This window comes from Nicotiana sylvestris, chromosome 3 (genome assembly GCF_000393655.2).
Source record: "Nicotiana sylvestris chromosome 3, ASM39365v2, whole genome shotgun sequence".
Taxonomy (NCBI): Eukaryota; Viridiplantae; Streptophyta; class Magnoliopsida; order Solanales; family Solanaceae; genus Nicotiana; species Nicotiana sylvestris.
Window position 1 is genome coordinate 186,353,805 of NC_091059.1, and position 24,175 is coordinate 186,377,979.

The window sequence follows — 24,175 nt, forward strand, 5'->3', positions numbered from 1 at the left end:
TGATACGTAGGCAACCCACATAGGGTCCGGTCTTCCTAGTAAATCTTAGGTTCTTGGCTTTGCGAGGTCATAGCCAAATTTTGCACTTCTAGCCACCTTTTGGCCAAATAAGCCATTTTGCCAAAATAGCTTCAATCATGTCCTGCATGTGTCTTAGGAAATGTTATTGTCTCACATAGTGCTAGTTTAAGTTTTCTCATACAGGTGTGGATCTACTTACTGGAGTTTGAGCATGACAGATACCCCAAGATCACTGCATTCAGGAGCTGCTCGAGGAGCCATTTTATGTTTTGAGTCAATTGTTTTTGTTTTATTTTCTAGTCCTGTATAGTAGTTTTTAGTCTTTTAGGTGATGTTAGAGTTTGTAATAGTTAGGTTAAGTTTGCTGAGTCTTTTGTTATTGTATTTCTTATTTTGTATGTGGAAATGTGTTACAAGTCGAAAATCCAGGAAAAAAAAGAAGAAATTTTGCGTTTTTGTTATAAGAAATAAAAAAAAATTCTCCTTTGAGATTGTTTATCCCTTAGGCAACTAATATCTAGGACTTAAAATGAATCATTTTTATATTTCCTCTACTATATTAGGACCAAAATTCAAAAAAAAAAAGAATTTTCTTTTAGTACTTCTTTAAAATCCTTCTTCAAGGTATTAATTCCAAAATCCAAAAAGATTTTCTTTTGAGGTGTTTCTTGGGGAAATTAGTGAAAAGTGAAAAAAAATTCTTTTTATTTTCATTAGAACTTTAGGATATTGTACATAGAAAAAAAACATACTTTATCCTTTGTTTATCATTAGAAATTCTTCTTTAGGCAATCAAAATTGAAATCCAAAAATATTTTGTTTTATCTTTTTCATTGCTTGTTTCGGAACCTTGCATCAGAATATCAAATGAAAATTCTAAATATTTTTCTGTGGTTCACTCCTTAGATTTTCTTCCTAAAAAAAGGAATCAAAAAATATCTTTCTCTTCTAGAGTTTTTCCTTAATAGAGTATTTGTTTCAAAGAAAAGAAAAAAATCTGTTAAGCTTGAGTTTAAGATAGGTTATAGGACATTAAGTTTAGAAAATTCAAAAAAAAGATTTGCTTCATTTATTTCTCTTTTCTCAGTAGAGTAGTTATTAAGGTAAAAAGAATAGAAAAAGAAAAAGAAACAGAGAACGTCAGTTTGTTTCCTTTATTCCTGGTCATCCAGAACTACGCAAAGATCTGATTTATGCGGGGTCATGATACTTAGGCAACCTACATAGGGTTCGATCAAATTATTTTTTTATTATTAAAAGGAAAAAAAAGAAAAAAAGAGAAAAAAAAGGAAAAAAGGGGGGTGAAGTCATGGGATGTGAGAAATGAGAAATAAGAAAAAGTGCGGTAATTAGAAAGAAAAAGGGGAAGGAAAAGGAGCGAGCTAAGAAGTGCTAGAAAAACAAAGAAAAGAGAGGTTGAAATGAACAAAATGGGATGATGCCAACTGACTTTTGTACCCTCGAAGTCATTTTAGAACCGATAACTGTGGCTAGGTGCATTGCACATAAAGTGAGATTATCTTATGTTAAATGTCCTAATGCTAACGTGATGGCTTCATTTTGTTATATTCATAGCAGAAGGGTGGTTGGTTTGTGATTTTTAAAGTGGTAACTCTTCGCTACAACACAAAGTCAAAAGGCAATGGCAGACAACAACAGAACTGAGTTGGTTGATACCGGGGCCCGAAAGTAGTTGGTTGAACAGGACAATGGGTTGGTTGAAGAGGTAAAGATGTTGAGACAACACATGGCGGACATGTATCAGGCCTGGATGACTGGGAAGGTACCACCCCCACCACCACCTAGCCTCCTAGATATCGTCCTTACCCAAGCTCCGAACACAATGCCAAATGATCCTCCATACTCTCCAGATCTACCCGCTTATCACAGCTTTCCCAACCGTCTTAGTAGCTCCATCACTCATCCTCCAATTACCTCTCCCCAAAATCGCCCTCCTGTCACATCCAATATCCCCGACAATGACTACTCATTCAAAGCTCATGATGCCCAATATTACCCTTCAGAGGTTGCCCACAAGGTTCCCAACCCATACAAGCAGGGTCCGCGGGATGGGCCTCATGTTGTAAATGAAGAGTTCACAGGAAGAAAAGGACGAGATGGGATACCTAGGAGGCTGAAAGGCATAGAAAAATCCTAAAATAACAAACAAGGAAGGGGGGACCAGGGTAGCATGGCTTACAAAGAATTGTCTGTGCCCCCTGACGTTCGCCTGCCGCGGGATTCAAAGTGCCAAGATTTAACTTGTATGATGGGTGTGGAGATCCGGTAGCCCATTTGAGGGATTGTTGCAGTGAAATGAGAAGTGTTGGAAAGAAAGATGATTTGTTGATGGCGTACTTCAGTGAGAGCCTGGCCGGAGCAACTTTGGAATGGCATAATCGTCAAGATGTTGGTAAGTGGCCTACATTGGGTGACATGGCTCAAGATTTTGTTCGATACTTTCAATACAGACCAGGTGTTACCCCGGACCACTCCTCCCTATCTAAAATGGAAAAGAAGCCGGAGGAAAGCTTTAGAGAGTTTGGGTTCAGATGGAGGGAGCAAGCTGCTTGAGTCAGTACTCTGATTGGTGAAGAAGAAATGGTTGAGCTTTTCCTACAAGCTCAGGGCCCCACCTACTTCAGTCATTTGATCCCGGCCCTGGGGAAACCTTTCAATGATGTGTTAAATATGGGGGAGCTAGTAGAAGAGGGAATCAAGTCAGGCAAAACCATGAGTTGTTCGAAAAACATTCAGAACATCCCAGTAAGCTTGGGTGGAAGAAAGAGTAATAGAAAAGATGATCCAATGGGCTTTCCCGATCAAGACTTCCAGCCTCGACATCGTCCCCATAGATATCCTTATGCACCAGATGATCCTCCCCAATGCCACTTCTCTCCATAGAACTCCCAAAGTCGTACATCACTCTCCTAGTACCTAGCTCCACAGAATGCCTATCTACCCCCACGAGCCTATCGAAAACCCCCTGGATCAGGTTTTCGGCCCAGTCAAGCCTTTAAGAACGAGAGGTTACAGAAGAAGAAAACATCCACTCCATTGGGAGTGTCATATGCCAGTCTGTTCCAAAGGCTAAGGAAATTGGACATATTGAAGCCGACCCAAATAAAAATGTCAGACCCTCTTCCAAAGAAGTTTGATTTTTTTCAAAGGTGCGCCTATTTCGTAGATGCCCCGGGGCATGACATAGAGAAGTGTTGGAATCTGAAGAATGCGATTCAGAAGCTTATTGATGTAGGCGACATTGTTGTGCAAAATCCAGAAGCAGCAGACACTAGCCAAAGTCCATCGCCTGTGCATAATGAGACGCATATGGTGGGTATGGTTTATTTGAAAAGGAATGTGAGAATTCTTCTGGGAGCCTCGGAGGTCCATGTGCTACTAAGCTTTCAGCGCTATCGGAGGTTGATCCTAAGAACGAGCAAGCAAAGGGAACCCAAAGGCAATCTGTTAAGAACAATGTGATGGAGACGTGTGAAGGTCCTAGTATTGTTAATGCAGAAGTCAGTGGCTAAGATGTTGAGTTTGATGATTGGAAAGACGCTCTTTTCTTGGTTAGCCAAGGAGGAGTTTTTGGTGGTTTATTTTGTTGTCATTTCTGCTGTCCGGTTTATTTCAGGGTTGTAATCCGAATATTGTCTTGTGACTCAAACCTTTCTATCCTTTTATTTTGCCTAGTTTGTTTAGTCATAGTAACTTGTTTAGCGTTGTCTAGGTTTGTTCTAGGTTCGTAACCCCAGTTTAGTTTGTTTGTTTTGTTGTCCAAACCCTTTCACCATCAGTCTAATGTAATTTTTCTATTTTCTGTGATTTCTAGTCATTTTCGTTTAGTTCTCTTTTCTTTTATAGTTCTTTTCCTGTTGACTCTAGTAACATGACATGCATGCGTAATTCTCAGCTTGGTCTTAAAATGTCAGTTTAATCACGAAGCAATGAAACAATGTTAAAGATGTAGGGACATTGGAGGAAAATAAGTGAAGGCATTTTGAGATCACTTCAAGCCCGAATCATGTGAAACTGGGGCAGATAGAACATAAAAATACACTATTGAAATGCATCATGCTACATCGGGTGAAGATAACGGCAAGTTTGCCCCAAATTTGTAGGGAGTCGTTCGTGGTAGTGAGAGTGAGAGTGTTGTCCAATGGTGCTTTGTATGTAACAGATGTAGAAGGCGAATGTGTGGATAGGTCATCAAGTTTGGCGTAATCAAAAGATGTTACGAATGTTTTCTGTGGTTTGTTTGATTGTGTTGTTTGTACTTGGCATGTTTTGAAGATTGGAATGACGAAGGCATTTTGTTCTGCTATCTAAACACCTTATCTTTCGTCACCCCTTTGAGCCTTGTTTATTTTCTTTCATACCCCTCTTTCGGAATCAGTAGCAAAGATCAGAAACACAAGCGTGAAAGATAAGTAAATGAAAAGGAGAAAAGAAAAGAACGAAAAGGGGAAAAAAATGAAAATCAAAAAAATGAAAAAAAAGAAGAAAAAAAACAACAAAAAGAGAAAAAGAAAGCAAAAAAAGAGAAAGAAAAGAAAGAGAGAAGAGAAAATCACAACAACAACGTAATTCCTATGTCATGAACTGCGTTCGACCTGATTCCTTTTAAGGATACGTAGGCAGCATCACGGTTCGGTCTCATCAAAATAAAAATCCAAAAGTCCCCAAGCAAGAAACTAGGGCAGAAGTTGTGGTTGTTGTAAGAAATCTGATTCTGAAAGTTGTAATTTTGAACCCATGTGAATTGTTTTGAGCCTTTGATATCCTTTCTTTTTAACCCTATCCAAAACCCACATTATGGTCCAAAGAAAGACCTTCCGATCAGTATTCGAGAGATGCCAAATCAAGCAAGGAGAGGTAATTCATATCAGGGGAAACACTCTGGTCCAAGCAGAAAAATAATGAAAATGAGAGAGTCTTATTGGTGAAAACCCTCACGGGCACCGTAGGGCGACGGGAGCTGGGAGAAATCCAAAAATGAGAGAGTCTTATTGGTGAAAACCCTCCCGAGCACCGTAAAGCGACGGTAAATTAAGAGAAAGAACAGAATGAGAGAGGCTTGATAATGAAAACCCCTCGGGCACTACATGTCGAATAAGGATTGTGAATCAGATTGGATAATCGGAGCATGGAAGCCCAGTTTCACGGTTTGGGGTATAATAAGAGTTGAACATCATACATGCTTGACAGAATAGGCCACAGGTGAATGTCACGGTCATTAGAGTTGGTGTCCACATTTGATAGGTTTCTACTTTGTAGTTTTCTTGTTAGGAATCATCTCTTTTCTTTGTCCTTTACTCGGTTCCTTTTGTCTTGTTTACTTCCTCTTCCTGAGTCTGTTTGGTCAAAATAAGTGAGAAATGACTTCAAAATTTGCCACCAGCTTTGCAATTGCACAAAACGGGATCTGGCCAGTACATCAAAGTGTCATAAGTCAGGAAAGAACAACAAGCGCACTGAGCTGGTAACAATCAACATGCTTTGGGACCCTTGTGAAATACAAAGGTTTGGTACACATCAATTCAGGAACAATGCAACAGATGGAGGGTTCTAGGTAAACGGATCAAAGGTATTTCTGGTGAAACACGAGGGTTTGGTGCATATCATTTCATGAACAATACAACAAGATGGAGGGGTTTAGTGAACGGATCAAAGGTATTTTCTGTGGTAAGATCGACAAAAGGTGTTTAATCAGTGACAAGCGAGGTCCTCCAAGCAGAAATCAAAGTTATCGTGGAAAGTGAAGGAGCAACAGACCTCAAGGCCAGGGCCAGTGGTTTAAGTCAAGAAAAAACAACATGCGCGATGAGTGAGTGGCAATTGTCGTGCTTTGAGATTCATGAGAAACACAAAAGGTTTAGTACATGCAAGAGCACAATGCAATAGATGAAGGGTATTGGGTTGGAACGGGTCAGAAGTATTTTCCGTGATAAGGGTGACAGAGAAAGTGGTTAATCAATAAACAAGCAAGGTCTTCGAGTGGAAATCAAAGTTATCATGGGAAGTAAAGGAGCAACCGTCCTCAAAGTCAAGGCCACAAACCAACCACCATATTTTTAAACTGACAAGATTTTTCATTGATTTGAAACAGGGGCAGAAAGTTTCGTTTGTTTCGGAGAAACCCTCCGTAAAGAAAGGCAGTCACCAAATAGGTTTGATTTTTGATTCTCAGGACCTTCCTGGAAAATAGGACCTAATTTAAAGTTCAGAAATAGCATAATCTAGCATAAATGTATCCCAAATGAATATAAGTTAGCTTAGAAGTTTGCATGTTCGAGATATAATTCAATTAGGAGTTTCCAGGACCCTCCTGAATAATGGGACTTAGCTTTAAGATTTCGATTAGATAACAACATTTAGCGTAGACTCTATTGTAGGGTAGTATAATTCAGCCATGAAAGTTGTCACCCTTAAGATAAAACTTGACCTTTGATTTTCAGGACCCTCCTGGATAATGGGGAGTAGTTCAAGACCTTCTTAGATAACAAGATGTAGCGGAAGTCATGCCTTTAAAAGATATAGCTTAAATTTAAAATTGTCGTTTAGTTAAGAGTTGTCAGGATCCCCCTGGATAATGGGACCTAGCTTTCAAATTCTTAGTAATATTTGGTAATATGATTCAGTTTAACACTCACATATGTGCCCAGCTACCAAACTGGGGTAGAAAGTTTTCTTTGTTTTGTCTATTTTGTTGAAATCAGGTACCCGCCTGGATAGCAGGGAATACATTTCGAGTTCAGCAGTCAGGAGCCCGCCTGGAGAGCAGGGAATACATTCCAAGTCAGCAGTCAGGAGCCCGCATGGAGAGCAGGGAATACATTTCAAGTCAGCAGTCAGGAGCCCATCTGAAGAGCAGGGAATGCATTTCAATTCAGCAATCAGGAGCCCACCTGGAGAACAAGGGAGTACAATTCAAGTTTTAGCTTTCAAGTTCTTATTTGGTAACATGATTTAGTTTTACACTTACATCTGTGCCCAACCTCCAAATTGGGGCAGAAAATTTTCTTTGTTTGTCTATTTCGTTGAAGTCATGAGCCCGCCTGGAGAGCAGGGAATACATTTCAAGTTCAGGAATCAGGAGCCTGCCTGGAGAGCAGGGAATACATTCAAATCAGCAGTCAGGAGCCCGCCTGGAGAGCAGGGAATACATTCAAGTTCAGCAGTCAGGAGCCCACCTGAAGAGTAGGGAATACATTTCAAGTCAGCAATCAGGAGCCCACCTGGAGAACAAGGGAGTATAACTCAAGTTTTAGCTTTCAAGTTCTTATTGATATTTGGTAATGTGGTTCGTTTTACACTTACATATGTGCCCAGATACCCAAACTGGGGCAGAATGTTTTTTTGTTTTGTCTATTCTGTTGAAGTCAGGAGCCCGCCTGGAGAGCAGGGAATACATTTCAAGTTCAGCAGTCAGGAGCCCGCCTGGAGAGCAGGGAATACATTTCTAGTTCAGCAATCAGGAGCACGCCTGGAGAGCAGGGAATACATTTCAAGTTCAGCAGTCAGGAGCCCGACTGGAAAGCAGGGAATACATTCCAAGTTCAACAATTAGGAGCCCGCCTGGAGAGCAGGGAATACATTCAAGTTCAGCAGTCAAGCGTCCGCTTGGAGGAAAGGAAAGCTTCTCAAAGTACAATTCGAGTTCAGCAATCAGGTATCCACCTGGAGAAAGGGAAAGCATCTCAAATTACAATTCAAGTCAGCAACAAAAGGAGCCCGCGGCAAAAATGCGAGTCAACAGTCCGAGGTGATCAATAGAAGTTAGTCACAATAAAGAAAAAAAGAGAGAAAGGCAAGAAGTGAATCCAAATGCAGAAGTGATGGAAGATGTGAACTGCTTAAGACACAGTGGAAGTCACAAGTACTACATGGCCGGTCTTGATCCAAAAAGCTGTAGAAGAACGAGCTAGCACCTGCAGCTAACAAGCGCCAAGGTTCAAATCTAAAGTTTGCATGAAGAACCATTCAAGACACAAGATCAAACTTTAGAAGACTTATAGATAGGAATCTTGTAACTCGTAGTTGACAGGTTTAGTTAGTCTTTTTCATTTGATTCTTTTGATGTAATAACAGGAACTGCGGACCGGAACCTCGGCGGAATGGCACCTCGACCGGATCTCCACCTCGACATACTCCGTCATCTCACTCATCTCTGAACTACACGTGGCCTGATTCCTTTATAGGCAAGGATATGTAGGCAGCTCAGATACCAGGGTTCGGTCACATTCCTCCTTTCTCTTAACTTTAGTCTCTCCCAAATAAGGGTCGGGTCAAAAACCTGTCTAGTCATTCTTTGTCTGAAAACACTTCGCTTTTCCAGTCAAAGAGGGGCAGCTGTAGACATATGATTTTTGACCCTCCCCAAGATTTTTTATATTTTAGCATGTAAATATTTAATTTAGGTCTAATATAGCTATTTCAGCTATTTTTAACTTCTTTACTTTATTTTCGTCATAAAAATGGAAAATTACGAAAAAATATATTTTTAGCTTATGTATCTTTCATAAATTTAAATAAAAATATACAAAAATGATACTTATTTTTATCTTTATATAATTTTGAAAATAAAAAATATATAATAGTTTCATGTTAGCCTTTGGCATGGGGTAATATTTTTGTCTTACATTAAAATGAGTCAATTAAGGTGTTGAATCATAATTTTAAGAGTTTTAGAACCCAATTCTTGGCCCAATTCGGATTAGTCCATTAAGTCTAGGGACCCTTCTAGACTTTTCTTTGGAATAAAAAAAACAAATAAAGAAGACCCTAAGAACTTAACACAAAAGACCTAGGTACTAATGGGCAAAATACACAAAAATACACCTAAACCTAGACTCTACCTATAAATTAATGCTTAAAAAAGCAAAGAGAACAGGGCTGAAGGAGGGAAAGCTGAAACCTGCGCATAACAAGACCCCTCCCCCCCTCGGATCATCTTCATCGCAGACCCCCCCACTCACGATCTCATCTGCTTGTTCCCCCACCATCGACTCATTTGGCTTCAGCACACCAACCGCCGTGACCATTCATTTTCAGCACCCTAGGAGACACGATCCTTATCCCATCTAAGAAACCCTTCTTCACCAGCAGCTAACACTCATACGGGGGTCGTCTTCCACCTAACTAGAACCCAAAAGAGAACTAGCAGCTCTGTATCCTCTTCTGCTGGAAAAAATGCAGACATTCACAAAACAACACACCTACAGGGAGACGAGAGGAACGAGGGAAAGCAGGGGTTGGGAAAACGGACAGCAACAGAGACAAAAGACGAGGAACGAGAGCTAATCTCACCCGTCATCATCTTCTTCACATCACAGAAACAGAGTAAATAGAGTGAATCTCAGTACCCTCGCTCCACTGCTCGAAACCTCCACCGAAACAATGTGAAATAGCCCGAAACAGCTCCGAATCGCGAGTCACTGTTATGGAGACTGTCGACTTTGTCTTTTTGGTTTAGTTTGAGTTTTCTGGCGAGCTTCGAGTTCGCCGGAGGTTGTCGTTCAAGGAGTTTTTTCCAGTCGTACGTCGAGGTACTGTCGCCGGTTTCCGGTTCGAGTTTCGTCCGGGTTCTAGCGGTTTGAGGTCTATTTATAAAACTTGTTACTTATTAATTGGTAGTGATTTGTCATCGTGTATTTTGATATAGAATGAATTTCTGCTCGATTTTAGTTTACACAATGGCGTGTGTGTGCTGCTTCCATTTTGTTTTGTTCTGTTACAATGTTTATGAATATATATTTGTTTTTTGTGTGAAATCTGTGTGAACGACATGGGTTTCTCGGAATGTTTGTTCTTATTCAGTTATTGAGTTTCTTGGTTAGTTTGATTAGCAGATTTCATACCCATGTTGACTTCATTTGCTGAATTATATTTCAAATTGTTGTTGGTAACACCTTGCGCTGGAAATAAAATTTATAATTAACAAAGAAAGCAAGAATTCAAAATCATAACCATGTTATTGCATCTTGTCCATTATGAAGGTTCATAAATTGCATGATTCAATGAAAACTAATTCATATGTGTTACCAAAGTTTTGGGCAAAAAAAAATTGCTTTAGCTGTGAAAAATAACTGTTCATTATGTTTAAGGATTCATGGTGTGCTTTCAACTGTTTAATCTAGTTTATTTCTAAAATTCAAGGGATAAGTGGGTACGGGAATATCGCTAATAAGTCATAAAACTAGCATACTTTTTATATTTAATACTCTATAATAGTTTGCTTTAGGCATGCTATATTAATTTGTCATAGCTACGGGTATGGTTCCCGTGACGTGATCATGACACCTAATTTTCGAACTCGGGTGTGCATTTATGTGACCCAAGTCAAAATCTTACAACGTTGGGTAAAATGTGTCGGGGACCGTGGGTACATTTATGTGACGTGGTTCAAGATGTGTTTTAGATGACGTTGAATCTTTCCTAAAAATAATTAAATAAAAGCGGTTAAATAGGTTAAAATATACTATAGGTTAGAACATGTATTAAAAATCAGATAATAGGCCAATTATAATAGTTGAGCGACCGTGCTAGAACCACGGAACTCGGGAATGCCTAACACCTTCTCCCGAGTTAACAGAATGTCCTACCCGGATTTCTGGTTCGCGGACTGTTAAACAAAGTCAAGCTTTTCCTCGATTCGGAATTCAACCGGTGATTTAGGACACCATAAATCTCTCAAGTGGCGACTCTGAATCCTTTTATAATAAATCATGTTTCGATTGTCCTTTAATTGGAAAAACTCCCTTATACTCATACCCTCCCGGGGGTGAAGGTAAAAAGGAGGTGTGACACAGTTCATGACTCAAAAGGATATTGTCTCTGATTAATCTCCAAGAATAACTTTTATCCACAAGACTGTCCATCACCCCTTGCATCCTAGTGGTAAGGATTTTAGAGCTCAGCTTATATAGCATAGTGTAGCATGCTATTGGCCTGAATTCTGATATTCTTGTGGGGTTCTTAATCTTTAGGATTAATGTAATTGTTGTACAGTTTATTGCTTTGCATATATCTCCTTCCATGAAGAACTGAAGGACAGCTTGACTAACATTACTTCCAATCACACCCCAAGCTTTCTTGAAAAAAGAGTGCATTAAATCCATCACATCCGGGAGCTTTATGATCATCAATATCATAAGGGCTTGAAATACTTCATCTTGAGTTACCTGTGATACTAGCTGCATTTGTCCCTAGACTTCCACTTCAGAATACTTTCCTCCACTAGGCTCCATTTCTCTAGTTCAACCTTCACTTCTTTCTCTTCTTCAAACAGTAGATCTCTAGTTCCTAGACTTCTACTTCAGAATACTTTCCTCCACTAGGCTCCATTTCTCTAGTTTAACCTTCACTTCTTTCTCTTCTTCAAACAATAGATCTAGTTGAGTGTGATGGCCCCTTTTTGTTTGAATATCTTGCAAATTTTGTCTATAGAACTTAATCTTCTCCCCTACATTTCTGAATTCTATATGATTCAGTTGTTTCAACTCTTTCTTCATTGCTTTAAGCTTCCACCATATGTCATGCATGTTCTGCTTTTCTGTAGTTTTGCACCAAGTATTAGCCACCACTTTTAGGAAGTTTGTGTGATCTACAAGGCAGTTCAGGAATCTAAAAGGCTTTGGACTTCTATGCACATCATTTTTTAGTTGAAACTTAGCGGAGTATGGTCTAAAATCCCAGGGTTTAAGATCATTACTTCAGTAATAGCAACTGTCATCAACCATTCTGCATTCACAAGAGCTCTGTCTATCCTGCTCCAGATTTGTCCATTTGACCAAGTATATTTCCTTCCTATTGCTCGTAACTCTGTCATGCCACTAGCTTGTATAAAGTCAATAAAATCCCTTATTTCATTCTCCTGGACTGGGTTGCCAAACTGCCTATCCTCTATATCAGTTATAGCATTGAAATCCCCAAAGACTAACCATGGCATTTGGACTGACATACTCACCCCCTTCAACTCTTCCCATAACTCCTTCCTTGCCTCAATAGTATGCAAACCATAAACTGCTGTCAAGTGCAATTTTAGATGTAAATGAGGAATGCTAAGGATTCTGTGAATAGCCTGAGAACTCATATTAGTAGCTTCAAACTCCAGTCTGTTTGGGTCCCAAATAACCCATATTCTTCCTTTTGAGCTATGTACATAGTTTGCACACCATTTCCAGTTAGTTGCAATTTTTTGTGTTTCTCTGCTAGCATTATCTTCCTTTACTCTGTTTTCCAGTATAGCTATCAGTGCTACATCATTATTTACAATGAACTTATTTACTTCTTTTTGTTTATAAACTTTATTTACACCTCTCACATTCCAAGCTATAAGTCTCATTTGTTTGATTGTTTAGACTTAGGATCCCCAGTATCACCCTGGTAGCTACATTGCCTTTTCTCCATAATTATATCCCCTATCTCAAAGCTAAGTGAGCTAAATCCATTCACCACATTAATACCAGTATCATCTCTTATATTTGCCATCCCATTTTTAGTTGTATACTCCCTTTTAGCTAGTTCCCAGTCTGGTAGTTGATCAGCCTCAGCATCACCTATCTTGCTTGCATGTATTACATTATTAGTTGGAACACTTTCAGCCTTTCCAGTATTGTTAGTTGGAACACTTTCAGCCTTTTTAGTCTTGCCTGGTTCTGTTCTTTTTCTCCACTCCATCCTTAGTTTTTGTTGTTTTTGTTTCCCTTCTATAACTGTCTGGGCAGCCCTGCAGCTATGTCCCACCTAAAGGCAGGTGTGGCAATATTCAGGAACCCAATCATAGTCAATTGATTGTTCAAAAACTTTGCCCTTAGGATCCATAACTTTTAGAAAAGTAGGCATCTCATTTGTAATATCCATTTCAACCAAAAGCCTTGCATAAGAAATCCTCTCAATTTTTGAAGTACATTCATCAGTATATAGGGGAATTCCTAAGTCATTTCCTATCCTACTGAGTGAATCCATACTCCAACAGTTCAATGACAAGTTGGGTAGTTTTACCCAAATAGGAATAGCCTGTAAAACTTCCTTGCTGAAATCAAAGTTAGGCGACCAAGCTTTAACAATTATAGGCTTGTTTCTTATTGTATATGGTCCAGACATCCACACAACATCCCTATCCTCCACACTGTTGAGCTTAACCACATCATTATGGAAGTATATTTTTGGTTTGCTAACAAAATTCCACTGTGCAGCAATAAATCAATCAAAAACACCAATTAAGGGGGAGTCACCCACAACATACAGTACAATTACATGTTTCCATTTTAAAGTTTCTCGCTCAACCTCATCTATATCTACTTCAACTATTTTTTCACTATTTTTGATCATCGGAGCAATAAATTCGTTCATACCTCTAGACGCCAAATCGTTTCCAGCAAATAGGTTCACCCACTCCTTCTTATGTGCCTCATCTAGTTTTTTATGGATTTGGACTTCCTTCGCCATAGCTAGCTTCGGTGCTTCCGTCTGTTGGACCTCCTTCCTCTGTATCACCTTTTCAACCTCAATTTTCTCTGTAATTGGAACTTTTTCTAGTAGTTTCACAGTTTGGCTTTATTCACCTTTATCAATTGGAGTTGATCTAGCTGAATTCACTTCATGTAAAGGCGGTCATGTCTCATTAGAGCTCTACAACTATTCCATTCAGCTCGGCAGTTTCTGCATGTCTTCGATCTTCTTCGTTTGCTCAATTAATGGTTCCTTACTAGTAGTTATAGTCTATATCACTCTCTTAGGTATCCCCTACCCATGCAGGCAGAGGCACACGTTAGGTCACCGTCAATGCCGGACATGTATCAAGTTTGGATGACTAGGAAGGCACCACCACCACCTAGATGCTACCCTCACCCGAGTCCTGGTCATAGTGCCAGATGATCCACCATATTCTCCAGATTTTCCCGCTTATCATAGCTTTTATAACCTCCCTAGTAACTCTATTGTTTGTCCTCCAACTACATTTCCCAATAAATAGTCCTCCTGTCATATCCACTGTCCCCATTATCACAATTTCTCAACAACCTCTCCTTCACAGATCCAATAGTGAACACCAGTTCAAACCTCATGATGCCCAATACTACACCCAAGAGTTGGCCCAACAAGTCCCAGTAATTTTGATATGCAACTCACTGGCTAAAATGTAGAGCTTAGTAATTGGAAAGACACTCCTTACTTGGTTAGCCATGAAGGAGCCCTGGTAGTTTATTTTATCAATTCTATTGTCCGGGTTATTTCAGGGTTGTAATCTGGATGTTGTTTTGTGACTCAAACCCTTCTATCCTTCTATTTTTCCTAGTTCGTTTTGGCGTAGTAACTCGTCTAGTGTTATCTAAGATTGTTCTAGGGTTGTAACCCAAGTTTTGTTGTGCTTATTTCTCTGTTCAAACCCTTTCACCTTATATCTAATGCAGTCTCCTGTTTTCTGCTAGTTCTAGTCAGTTTTTGTTTAGGTCACTTTTCCTTTTATAGTTCTGACCTTAGTGACATGAAATACAGGCATAATTCTCAGCCTGGTCTTGAAAGTTAGTCTAATCATGAAGAAATAACACAGTTTTGAATATGATAAAAGGATGCATTTGAGGAAACAAGTAAAGATTCACGCATTTTGAGATAACCTGAAGCTTGAACTGAGTGAAACTGAGGTAGTTAGTCTGGGAAATCAAGAGGTTGATAAGAGCATACAACAAAGAAATGTCTCTCAAGTAGTTTGAGGTAGATCAGTCAGTGCTGAAATGCATTCTTCCACATAAAAATAAGGTTGAGTCAAGTCTGCTTCGAACTGGAAAGAGTCATTCATTGGGATAAAAGTATTGCCCATTGGCACTTTTTGTTTGTGTTGATGCCATCAATAGATACTATGTATGATTTCTTTGCTTATCTTCGATTGCATGTTTGTACTTGGCATTCTTAAAGTTTGGTATGACGAAGGCATTTTATTTTGCTACCCAAACACTTTTATTTTTTGCTACCTCTTTTGAGCCTTAATTTATTTTGTTTCATACGCCTCTTTTGGAATCAGAAGTAGAGGTAGGAACTAGAAAAGAAAAAGAGAAAAAAAAAAGAAAAAGAAAGGAAAAGAAAAACAGAGGAAAAAAAGGGGAAAAAAAGGAAAAGAAAAACAACAAAATAATTCAACTTTGTGTTTGAACTACGTTCGACCTGATTCCTTCTAAGGATACGTAGGTAGCTTTACTCTGAGGTTCGGTCCCATCAAAACAAAAATCAAAAAAATTCCCCAGACCCTAGGAAACTAGGGCAAAAGTTTTAATTTTGGCTAAAAGATCTTTTCCCAAAAGTTGTAATTTTGAACCCTTTCATCATAAATTGTTTTGAGCCTTCATGCCACCATTTCTTTCCAACCATGTCCAAAAGCCTACATTACGGTCTAACGAAAGACCTTCCAACCAATCTTTGAGGATATCAAATCAAGTGTGTGGTGAAAGCATGATCTTCCTGCATAATGGGTAATACCTTTGTTCTCAGCACAAAGAGAGAAAATGATAAAATGAGAAAGTCTTATCGGTGAAAACCCTTATGCGTACCCTAAGGCGACGGTACGTTGAGAAAAGAGCAAAATGAGAGAGGATTAATGGTGAAAACCCTTCAGGGCACTACAAGTCAACTGAGGATTGTGGATCAAATAGGACAATTGGAGCGTTGAAGCCCAGTTTCACAGCTTAGAGGCATAACAAGAGTTAAAGATTAGACTCGCTTAACAGATCAGGCCGCTTAGTCCAAAATACATGTCATGGTTAGTGAGATGGCCTTCAAATAATATTAGTTCCTACTTTATTCTTTTTTTGGGTAAAAGTTTTTTTTTCTTGTTAGATACCATTTCTTCTCGTTTTTCTACTTATTTTGTTCCTCTTGTTTTGTTTAAGTCACTTTTGAGCCTATTTTTGTCGAAACAAGTGAGAAATGACTTCAAAATCTGCTACCGGCTTTTTAATCACATGAAGCCGATGTCTGGAAAGCACATCAAATTGGCATAAGGTGCATGAGAATAGTGGGTGAACTGAGTTGGTGATAATAGATGTTCTTTGGGATATAGGTAAAATACAAAGATTTGGTGAATGTTAGAATACGAGTGCAATGTATCAGGCATAAGGTATTGGATTTGAACGAATCAGGAATATTTCTTGTGATAAGGGCGGTCTGGAAAAGCGGTCGGCTGATAGCAAGCACTATCTTCCAAGTTGAAATCCAAGTTGATCGTGACAAGTGCACACTTCCTAAATTGAGATTTTACCCCTAGGAGACGCACTTCCTAATCAAAGTCTTTCAAGTTATACTTTTAGGAGACACACTTCCTAAATTGAGGTTTATCCCTAGGAGACTCACTTCCTAGTTTGGGTCATTTAAGTTCATTACTATGAGACACACTTCCTAGTTTGATTCATTGAAGTTTCGCCCCTAGGAGACGCACTTCCTAGTTTGGGTTTTTCAGGATATACTTTTAGGAGACGCACTTCCTAAATTGGGATTTCACCCCTAGGAGACACAGTTCCTAGTTTTGAGTCATTTAAGTTCATTCCTAGGAGACACACTTCCTAGTTTGAGTCATTAAAGTTCGCCCCTAGCAGACACACTTCCTAATCTGGGTCTTTCAAGTTATATTTTGTTTTAGGAGACGCACTTCCTAAATTGAGATTCCACCCCTAAGAGACGCACTTCCTAGTTTTTGGTCATTTAAATTCATCCCAATGAGACGCACGTCCTAGTTGGAGTCATTGAAGTTTTACCCGTTAGGAGATGCACTTCCTAGTAGGGATCTTTCATATTATACTTTTTAGGAGACACACTTCCTAGTTTTGGTCATTTAAATTCATTCCTAGGAGACGCACTTCCTAGTTTGCGTCATTGAAGTTTTGCCCCTAGGAGATGCACTTCCTAGTCTGGGTCTTTCAAGTTATATTTTGTTTTAGGAGACGCACTTCCTAAATTGAAATTCCACCCCTAAGAGACACACTTCCTAGTTTATTTGGTCATTTAAATTCATCCCTAGAAGACGCACATCCTAGTTGAAGTCATTGAATTTTTACCCGTTAGGAGACGCACTTCCTAGTAGGGATCTTTCAGATTATACTTTTTAGGAGACGCACTTCCTAGCTTTGGTCATTTGAATTCATTCCTAGGAGACGCACTTCCTAATTTGAGTCATTGAAGTTTCACCCCTAGGAGATGCATTTCCTAGTCTGGGTCTTTCAAGTTATATTTTGTTTTAGGAGACGCACTTCCTAAATTGAGATTCCACCTTTAGGAGACGCACTTCCTAGTTTTTGGTCATTTAAATTTATCCCTAGGAGATGCACGTCCTAGTTGGAGTCATTGAAGTTAGACGCACTTCTTAGTAGGGATCTTTCAGATTATACTTTTTAGGAGACGCACTTCCTAGCTTTGGTCATTTAAATTCATTCCTAGGAGACGCACTTCCTAGTTTGAATCATTGAAGTTTCGCCCCTAAGAGACACACTTCTTAGTCTGGGTCTTTCAAGTTATATTTTGCTTCAGGAGATGCACTTTCTAGTTTGGGTCATATAAGTTTGAGTCACTGAGGTTTTACCCGTAGGAGACGCACTTCCAAGTCTGGGTCTTTCAAGTTATATTTTGTTTTTGGAGACGCATTTCCTAAATTGAAATTTTACCCCTAGGAGATGCACTTCCTAGTTTGAGTCATTTAAGTTCATTCCTAGGAGACGTGTGAGCACATGATTTTTTTCCTATATGAATTACTCCCATAAGCTCTAAGAAAATAATTTTCTTCCCCATTATTTGCATTTTTTGTAGATTTTTCGTAGGATTTTTGTTAATTATTTTTGTCTGTGCATGTTTATTTTATTTAAATCATGAAAAATACAAAAAATATCCTGCATTGTATTTGGGATTTATTTTTACATTTTTAGGTTAATTAGTAAATTAGTTGTTTTATAAAAAATGAAAATCACAAAAATGGCTCACTTTTGCATTTTTAGCCTTTTAATGTTAAATTAGCAATTTCCTCTCTCAATTTAGGAGTAATTAATTTTGTAAATATTATAGCAGATACTTAGCTTAATTTTACAACCTAGTTTAATTTAAGAGTCTAATTTAGGTTTTAATTAATTAAAAAGGAAAAGAAAATAATTTTTTTTTAAAAAAAGAAGAAACAAAGAAATGGAAAATTGAGAGTTTGATTTAAAGTCTCGGAATTAGGCCAGTTCATTGAAAACCCAAAGCAATTTCGCCCAGGCCCAATCCATACCTGGTCCAAATCCTTCAGGCATTGAGACAGTTAAAACGACGTAGTATCAAGTCAATACTATGTCGTTTTAAGCTCAAGTGTTTAAAAAAGATCTTGGCCCTTCATCTTATTTTATCCAACGGCTGTGATGTTTTTCCTTTTTTGTTTAAAATTGTCTGAATATAATCAAATTAACCTAGGGCCCTGTTTAGCTTCTTTTTCATCTCATCTCTTACCACCGTCCGCTACCCACCGGATTTCGCCATTGGCGGCGGTAGAGCTCCAAACTCCACCAAAAATCGACCATACACTCCCCATACTCCTCCAAACACTGGGCCGGTGTTGATTTCCCCAAAATCTTCACCCATTTACCCCAATTTCAAATCTAAAATAGAAAAAACCTAGTTCATCTCCCTTTCATAATTTGAAACGGTTTTAGGGTTCGATTTGAGTTGGAATTTATGCCAATCAACTGTTCTCAATGAGAACAATTGATTAGTATCAATTTTAGCTCATTTCAAGGCCCGTCGTATTTTGACTGATTCATCGGACTCCGGACAAACCTCGAATCCCTTCACTGTTTATCGAGTTGTTTCAATTTGTCAAGTCACTCCGGCATAAATTGGTACCCTTCCCCTCTTTTCTCTCTTGATTCTATGTCTTACATCAATTTCTGTTTTTCTTCTTATACATATTACTGCTTTCATTTGTTTCGTTATTTCGGTTAGTTGGATTAGGCTTAGCTTGTCTTTATCTTCAATTAGTCAATAACATAAATCAAGGGTTAATTGTAAAGAAAAAAAAATCATTTAGTTCTGGAATATTTTCTTTTCTTGTTAATCACTGAACCTATTAGTGCTAGTCTGAAAAATATTAGTGCTAGTCTTCAACTTTTTCACTCTTTTCTCTTCAAAAAAAAAAGTTAAAAGGAAACTCCCTATTCGATTTCTAGTGATTTGGCATGAAGGAAATTATTTAATTTGAAGCTAACATTGATTATTATTGCTGATCTTTGCTGCTGGTTTTGCTGCTTCTCTTATTCTTTGTCGAGCTCAAGGTTTATTCCTTTGTTTGGTTTATCTGTGTCCAGGTATGTAGGCTGAACATCTTTGGCTATCGGTTGTGCATGTGAAGCTGTGGACTGTCTGCCTCTTACTTCTAAAATGGCATAATGAACACGTGGAGTGATTGATATTAGCTGATTTGGTTCTTGTTGTTTTACTCTATTGCCCATGTTCCATTTAACTAATTAGAATTCAGTTGTGAATGTATACAGTAATGTGGCCTAGTAGGATCGAAATGTTGTAGGAAATTGTTCTGTTTAAAATCTCATTTGGACTATAGGATATTAAAGGATGTTGTACTGCATGTTATAAGGCCTTACACTGCATGCTGATATTCTGGCAGGTTACATTGTATGTATGAGTTTCCTCTTCTCGAGGATTTAATGCAAAGTTGTTGTTTAGGTTAATGAGTATCGTGTACCGTCTGTTTTGATTTAGTTATGATGGTAGCATGATGTAGAAAAAATATTTAAATAGAAATCCATCAGTTGTGAATTGGTTCAAATAAGAGTTCAAAGGGTTTATGTAATAGTTCATGCCTTTTTTCTCTTTTCACTATGTGGTTCATGCATGAGTACTGCCATAGGAAGGGAAAATGATATAAAGTTGGTCAAATAATCCATTTGTAATAATGCCATGATCCCATCTGAGTGAAATTCTTATTTGATGCGTTCACCTCTTTGGTATGCTGCTGAAAATCAGTTATACGTTTGTGAGATAGTTGAAATTGGGCATTCATTGCCATTGGGACTAAAGAATGGGGCAAGGCCATAAAGAGGCATGGGAATGACTTTTCCGCTTGCGCTCGATTTTCCACAATCTGCCATTAACCTTGAATTTATTTTAATAATTATGAAGTTCGTAATGTGCTTTAAGTGCAATTTTTTCTTAAAATAAAATAACAACTCGAGGTGTGCCATATCAAACAAGACCCATAATTTATGGCCCTAGTAAGACTATAAATCACTAGAGAAAATAGATTTGAGGTGTGCCATAAGCAAATTAAATCATCTACGGCCCTTACAAATGTTAATTTAGATATTAAAAATGAACTTCGTAGTTTGTTTTAGGCGCATTAACTATATAGTTATCACAGTTATTAAAATCTGAGGGTACATTTCATGTGGCCCGGTTCTAATTTCCAACAAGGTTAAATAGGACGTGTCGTGAACCACGGTGCATTTCATGTAGCATGGCTTGCGATGTATTTTAAATAACTTTGAAATAATTCCTTAAATAAATAAAGGCGTTTTTTTTAAAGTTAAAATGCGCATAGGTTTAAAAGTGTTTTAAAAATCAGATAATTAGGCTAATAATAACAGTTGAGCGACCGTGTTAAAACTACGGTACCCGGAAATGCCTAACACCTTCTCCTGGGTTAACAGAATTCCTTACCCGGATTTCTGTGTTCGCGGACAATAAAACAGAGTCAATCTTTCCTCGATTCGGGATTTAAAATCGGTGGCTTTGGACACCATAAATTATCCCAAGTGGCGACTCTGAAAAATAAATAAATAATCCCATTTCGAATAATATCACTTTAATTGGAAAAACTCCCATATACTTCCCTCTCGGGTGGTAAAAAGGAGGTGTGACAAGACGCACTTCCTAGTTTGAGTCACTGAAGTTCACCCCTAGGAGACGCACTTCCTAGTCGGGTCTTTCAAGTTATATTTTTATTTTAGGAGACGCACTTCCTAAATTGAGATTTCATCCCTAGGAGACGCACTTCCTAGTTTGGGTCATTCATGTTTTATTTTAGCAGACGTATTTGCTAGTCAAAGTTTCTTGGTTTTACTCACCGGAGACACACATCCTAGTCGAATCTTTAGTTTACTCTCATTATTGCATCAATAGCATAAGTGGGTTACAGTTTTGCTAATAACTCACAAATCTTCCGAGTGCAAACAGGGGCAGAAAATTTTCTTTGTTTTGTTGTTTCGATTGCAGGCACCCACCTGGAGAACGAGGGAATTCGTTTTGGAATTATTACAAGTTTCAAGTCAGTAGCAGGCGCCCACCTGGAGAAGGAGGGAAGTCATTTCAGAATTCAATTCAAGTTAGAAGTAGCAGAAGCTCGCAGCAAGAATGCGAGTCGACAGTCCGAGATGACCAACAGAAGTAGTCTCAATCCAGAATAAAAAAAGTGAATCCAAAATGCAGAAGCAAATAAAGATGTGAACTGCTCAAGACGTGGCTGAGGTCACGAGCACTGCATGTCCGATCTTGATCCGAAGAAGTCATGGAAGAGTGAATCAACACCTGCAACTAGCAAGCATCAAGGTTCAAATCAAAGTCTGCATGAAGAACCATTCAAGACTCAAGATCAAGCTTAAGAAGATTTATAGAAAGGAATCTTGTAACTCATATATAGCTGACAGGCTTAGTTAGTCTTTTTCATTTTTGATTTTGTTGTAAACGGGACCGTGGACCGGAATATCGATGGAACGGTACCTCACTCGACTCTCTCGTCCTCTCCACACACTCCATCACTTCATTCATTTCTGAACTACACGTGACCTGATTCCTTTATAGTCAAGGATATGTAGGCAGCTTAGATACCAGAGCTCGGTCACAATCTTTTACCCATCTTTCTTTTCTTTTGAATAAGCGTCGAGTCATAAATCAATTGCATTGCTTATTATTCTTTGCTCCGAAAACTCTTCATGTTTCCAAGCAAAAAGGGGCAGCTGTAAGCACGTAATTTTTGACCCGCGTATTTTTTTAAGTATTCTTATTATTTTTACGCATTTATTTGAGTTAATTTTAATTTTCTAGAATTTAAGTCCATTTTATATTAATTAAGACTTTTGAAAAAAAATATAAAAAATAAATAATTAAAAGCACAAAAATAGTTTTACTTTGTCTTATTTTATATTTAAGTTGAGGTTATTAATTTTTAGAACAAGTAGAGTTTTGGGCTAGGATTTTCAGATTTATCAAAAACCCAAGCATATTTAGCCCAATTTTGAGCTACTTAAGCCCAATCTTTCCAAACCCATGACCCATCAGTTTGACCTACAACCCTATCTATTGACCTGTCTCATTTTTATTTTTCAATCTCAGCCATAAAATCCTTTAGATCCAAGGGCCATAATTACTCCCCACACTCATATATAAGCCATATTATAACTAAAATCCTAACCCTATCTCTCACACACAAGAGCTGCCCACCGTAAGAAGTTAAGAGTCGCAGTAGACCCCTGAGCCACACACCCATCGTCTCTTCGTTTGGACAAAAACAGAGAGAGCAGCAGCCATTTCCCTTCTAAAAATCTGATGGGCAAGGACTATTTTCCAAAATCAATAGAAAGAGAGACAATAGCGGCACCCTAAGAGCTCTTATTAGCCGTTGCCTTCTTCCAAACGACCCCATTTACTTTCCTTCATTCCCTTTAAGAAAGGACCCCTTTCCTCTCAAAACCTTGAACCATAAAAACTACCCCATTTTCTTAATTAGGAAGAGCCATAACAAACAAAGAACAGAGGGGAAACGTGAATGGGAATAAGGGAGGAACAAATTTGGACAAAAACGAAAAGGGATTAGGGGAACGAAAATAGATCTGGGCGAAACTAGAAAGAAAAGAAAAATAGAGCTTCATCTTCTACTTCTTAAAAGTCATTTTTACCCGTTTTCTATGTTGGCTAAAAACTCAGCAACTCTTGCCCTTTCCATGGTTGCCGTTGCCGGAGGCGACGACCATGACTGAAGCTGTTGTTGCCCTTCTCCTCTTCTCCTTCACCTTCTATCTCTTTTGAAAATACGGCAACCCTCCATTGAACTAGCGAAACATAGCTCAAACCCAGCAGTAAACCCAGCTCCAAAATGCCCTGAAACTATCCCAAATCAGTGTGAAAATCAGCCCGAAATCGTCGTCCAACTCATTCGATTTGAATTGTTCGAGGTTCCATTACTGGTTTGAGGCTCAGGTTGTTAGCTCATTTTGGTTTGCTGCATCAGAGACTTCCTTTCACTGTATACGTAGCAAATTCAGCAATAAAGGTCCATCTTTACTTTCGATATTTATTTCGTCCATGGCTTGAAGCTTAACGTTGTTGAGCTTACATTATTTGTGCATTTTTATGTGTTTATGGAGATGATTAATGATGATAGTCTATAATTGTGTATTTTAGTCGCTTATTACACTCTAATTTACTGCACTTTAATTGAGTTTGAGCTTTAATCGCTAGTGTTTTGCACTAAATATGTGTTTTATGCCTTGTAGGAGTAATTCTGAGCTATGTAGGTATTATGGAATGAATTCAAGTGATTTGGAGCTTTGAAGTTTGAGTGAAAGCCCAAGGAATCAAGCCGGAATTGTGTTCGGGGATCAATGGATGATAGTTAAGAACGAAATAGAGAATCGAGCGGGCATACAACGCATTGTCTAGTAAAATACAATAACTTTTCATTCAGAACTCCGTTTGGGCTCTACAGTATATCGACCAAGTATAATTGCGTGTGCGTTTGGGAGCAATAAGTTTTTGGTGCCATTGTCGGGGGCTTAGAAATTAACTAGTCTACTAGATTAGATTTTTACTCTTTGTCTATTCAAATCTTTAAGTTTTTATTTTAGTTTAATATTTATTATCTTTGTTGATATGGCATCTTGGAATGATAATTGGTCGAATATTGGTTATTCTTATTATGGTGATTCTTGTCCATATTGTGGAGGACCACACTTGTGGCAAAGTTGTGAATCTTAATCTTATGGGTGGAATATTTGTAATATGTGTGGTGGTAAAGGTGGAGATTGGTATGGTTGTCCTAATTCTTATTATCCTTCTCAGAGTTCTTATTATAATGTTTCTAATAATGTTTATGAGTTTGATAGGAGCAAGGAAGTGTAGGATATGGAAAGCA

At 38.4% G+C, this 24,175-nt stretch overlaps 1 protein-coding gene across 1 annotated transcript; it reads right to left on the reverse strand.

Annotated features, from left to right (window-relative positions):
* Positions 1 to 11,336: 11,336 nt before the first annotated feature.
* LOC104226101 (uncharacterized) lies at positions 11,337 to 12,370 on the reverse strand. The gene is made up of 2 exons (XM_009777995.1): positions 11,695 to 12,370; positions 11,337 to 11,578 (listed from the first exon to the last, which is right to left on the reverse strand). The coding sequence occupies exons 1-2, from the start codon at positions 12,368 to 12,370 to the stop codon at positions 11,337 to 11,339; spliced, it is 918 nt and encodes a 305-aa protein (XP_009776297.1).
* Positions 12,371 to 24,175: the final 11,805 nt, after the last annotated feature.

Bases quoted from the DNA above. Each gene is read 5' to 3' on its own strand.
- LOC104226101 (XM_009777995.1), bottom strand. From the start codon at position 12,370: ATGAGACTTATAGCTTGGAATGTGAGAGGTGTAAATAAAGTTTATAAA. The intron at 11,579-11,694 runs GTTTCAACTAAA...GCAAAACTACAG, and splicing joins TTTAGACCATACTCCGCTAA to AAAAGCAGAACATGCATGAC.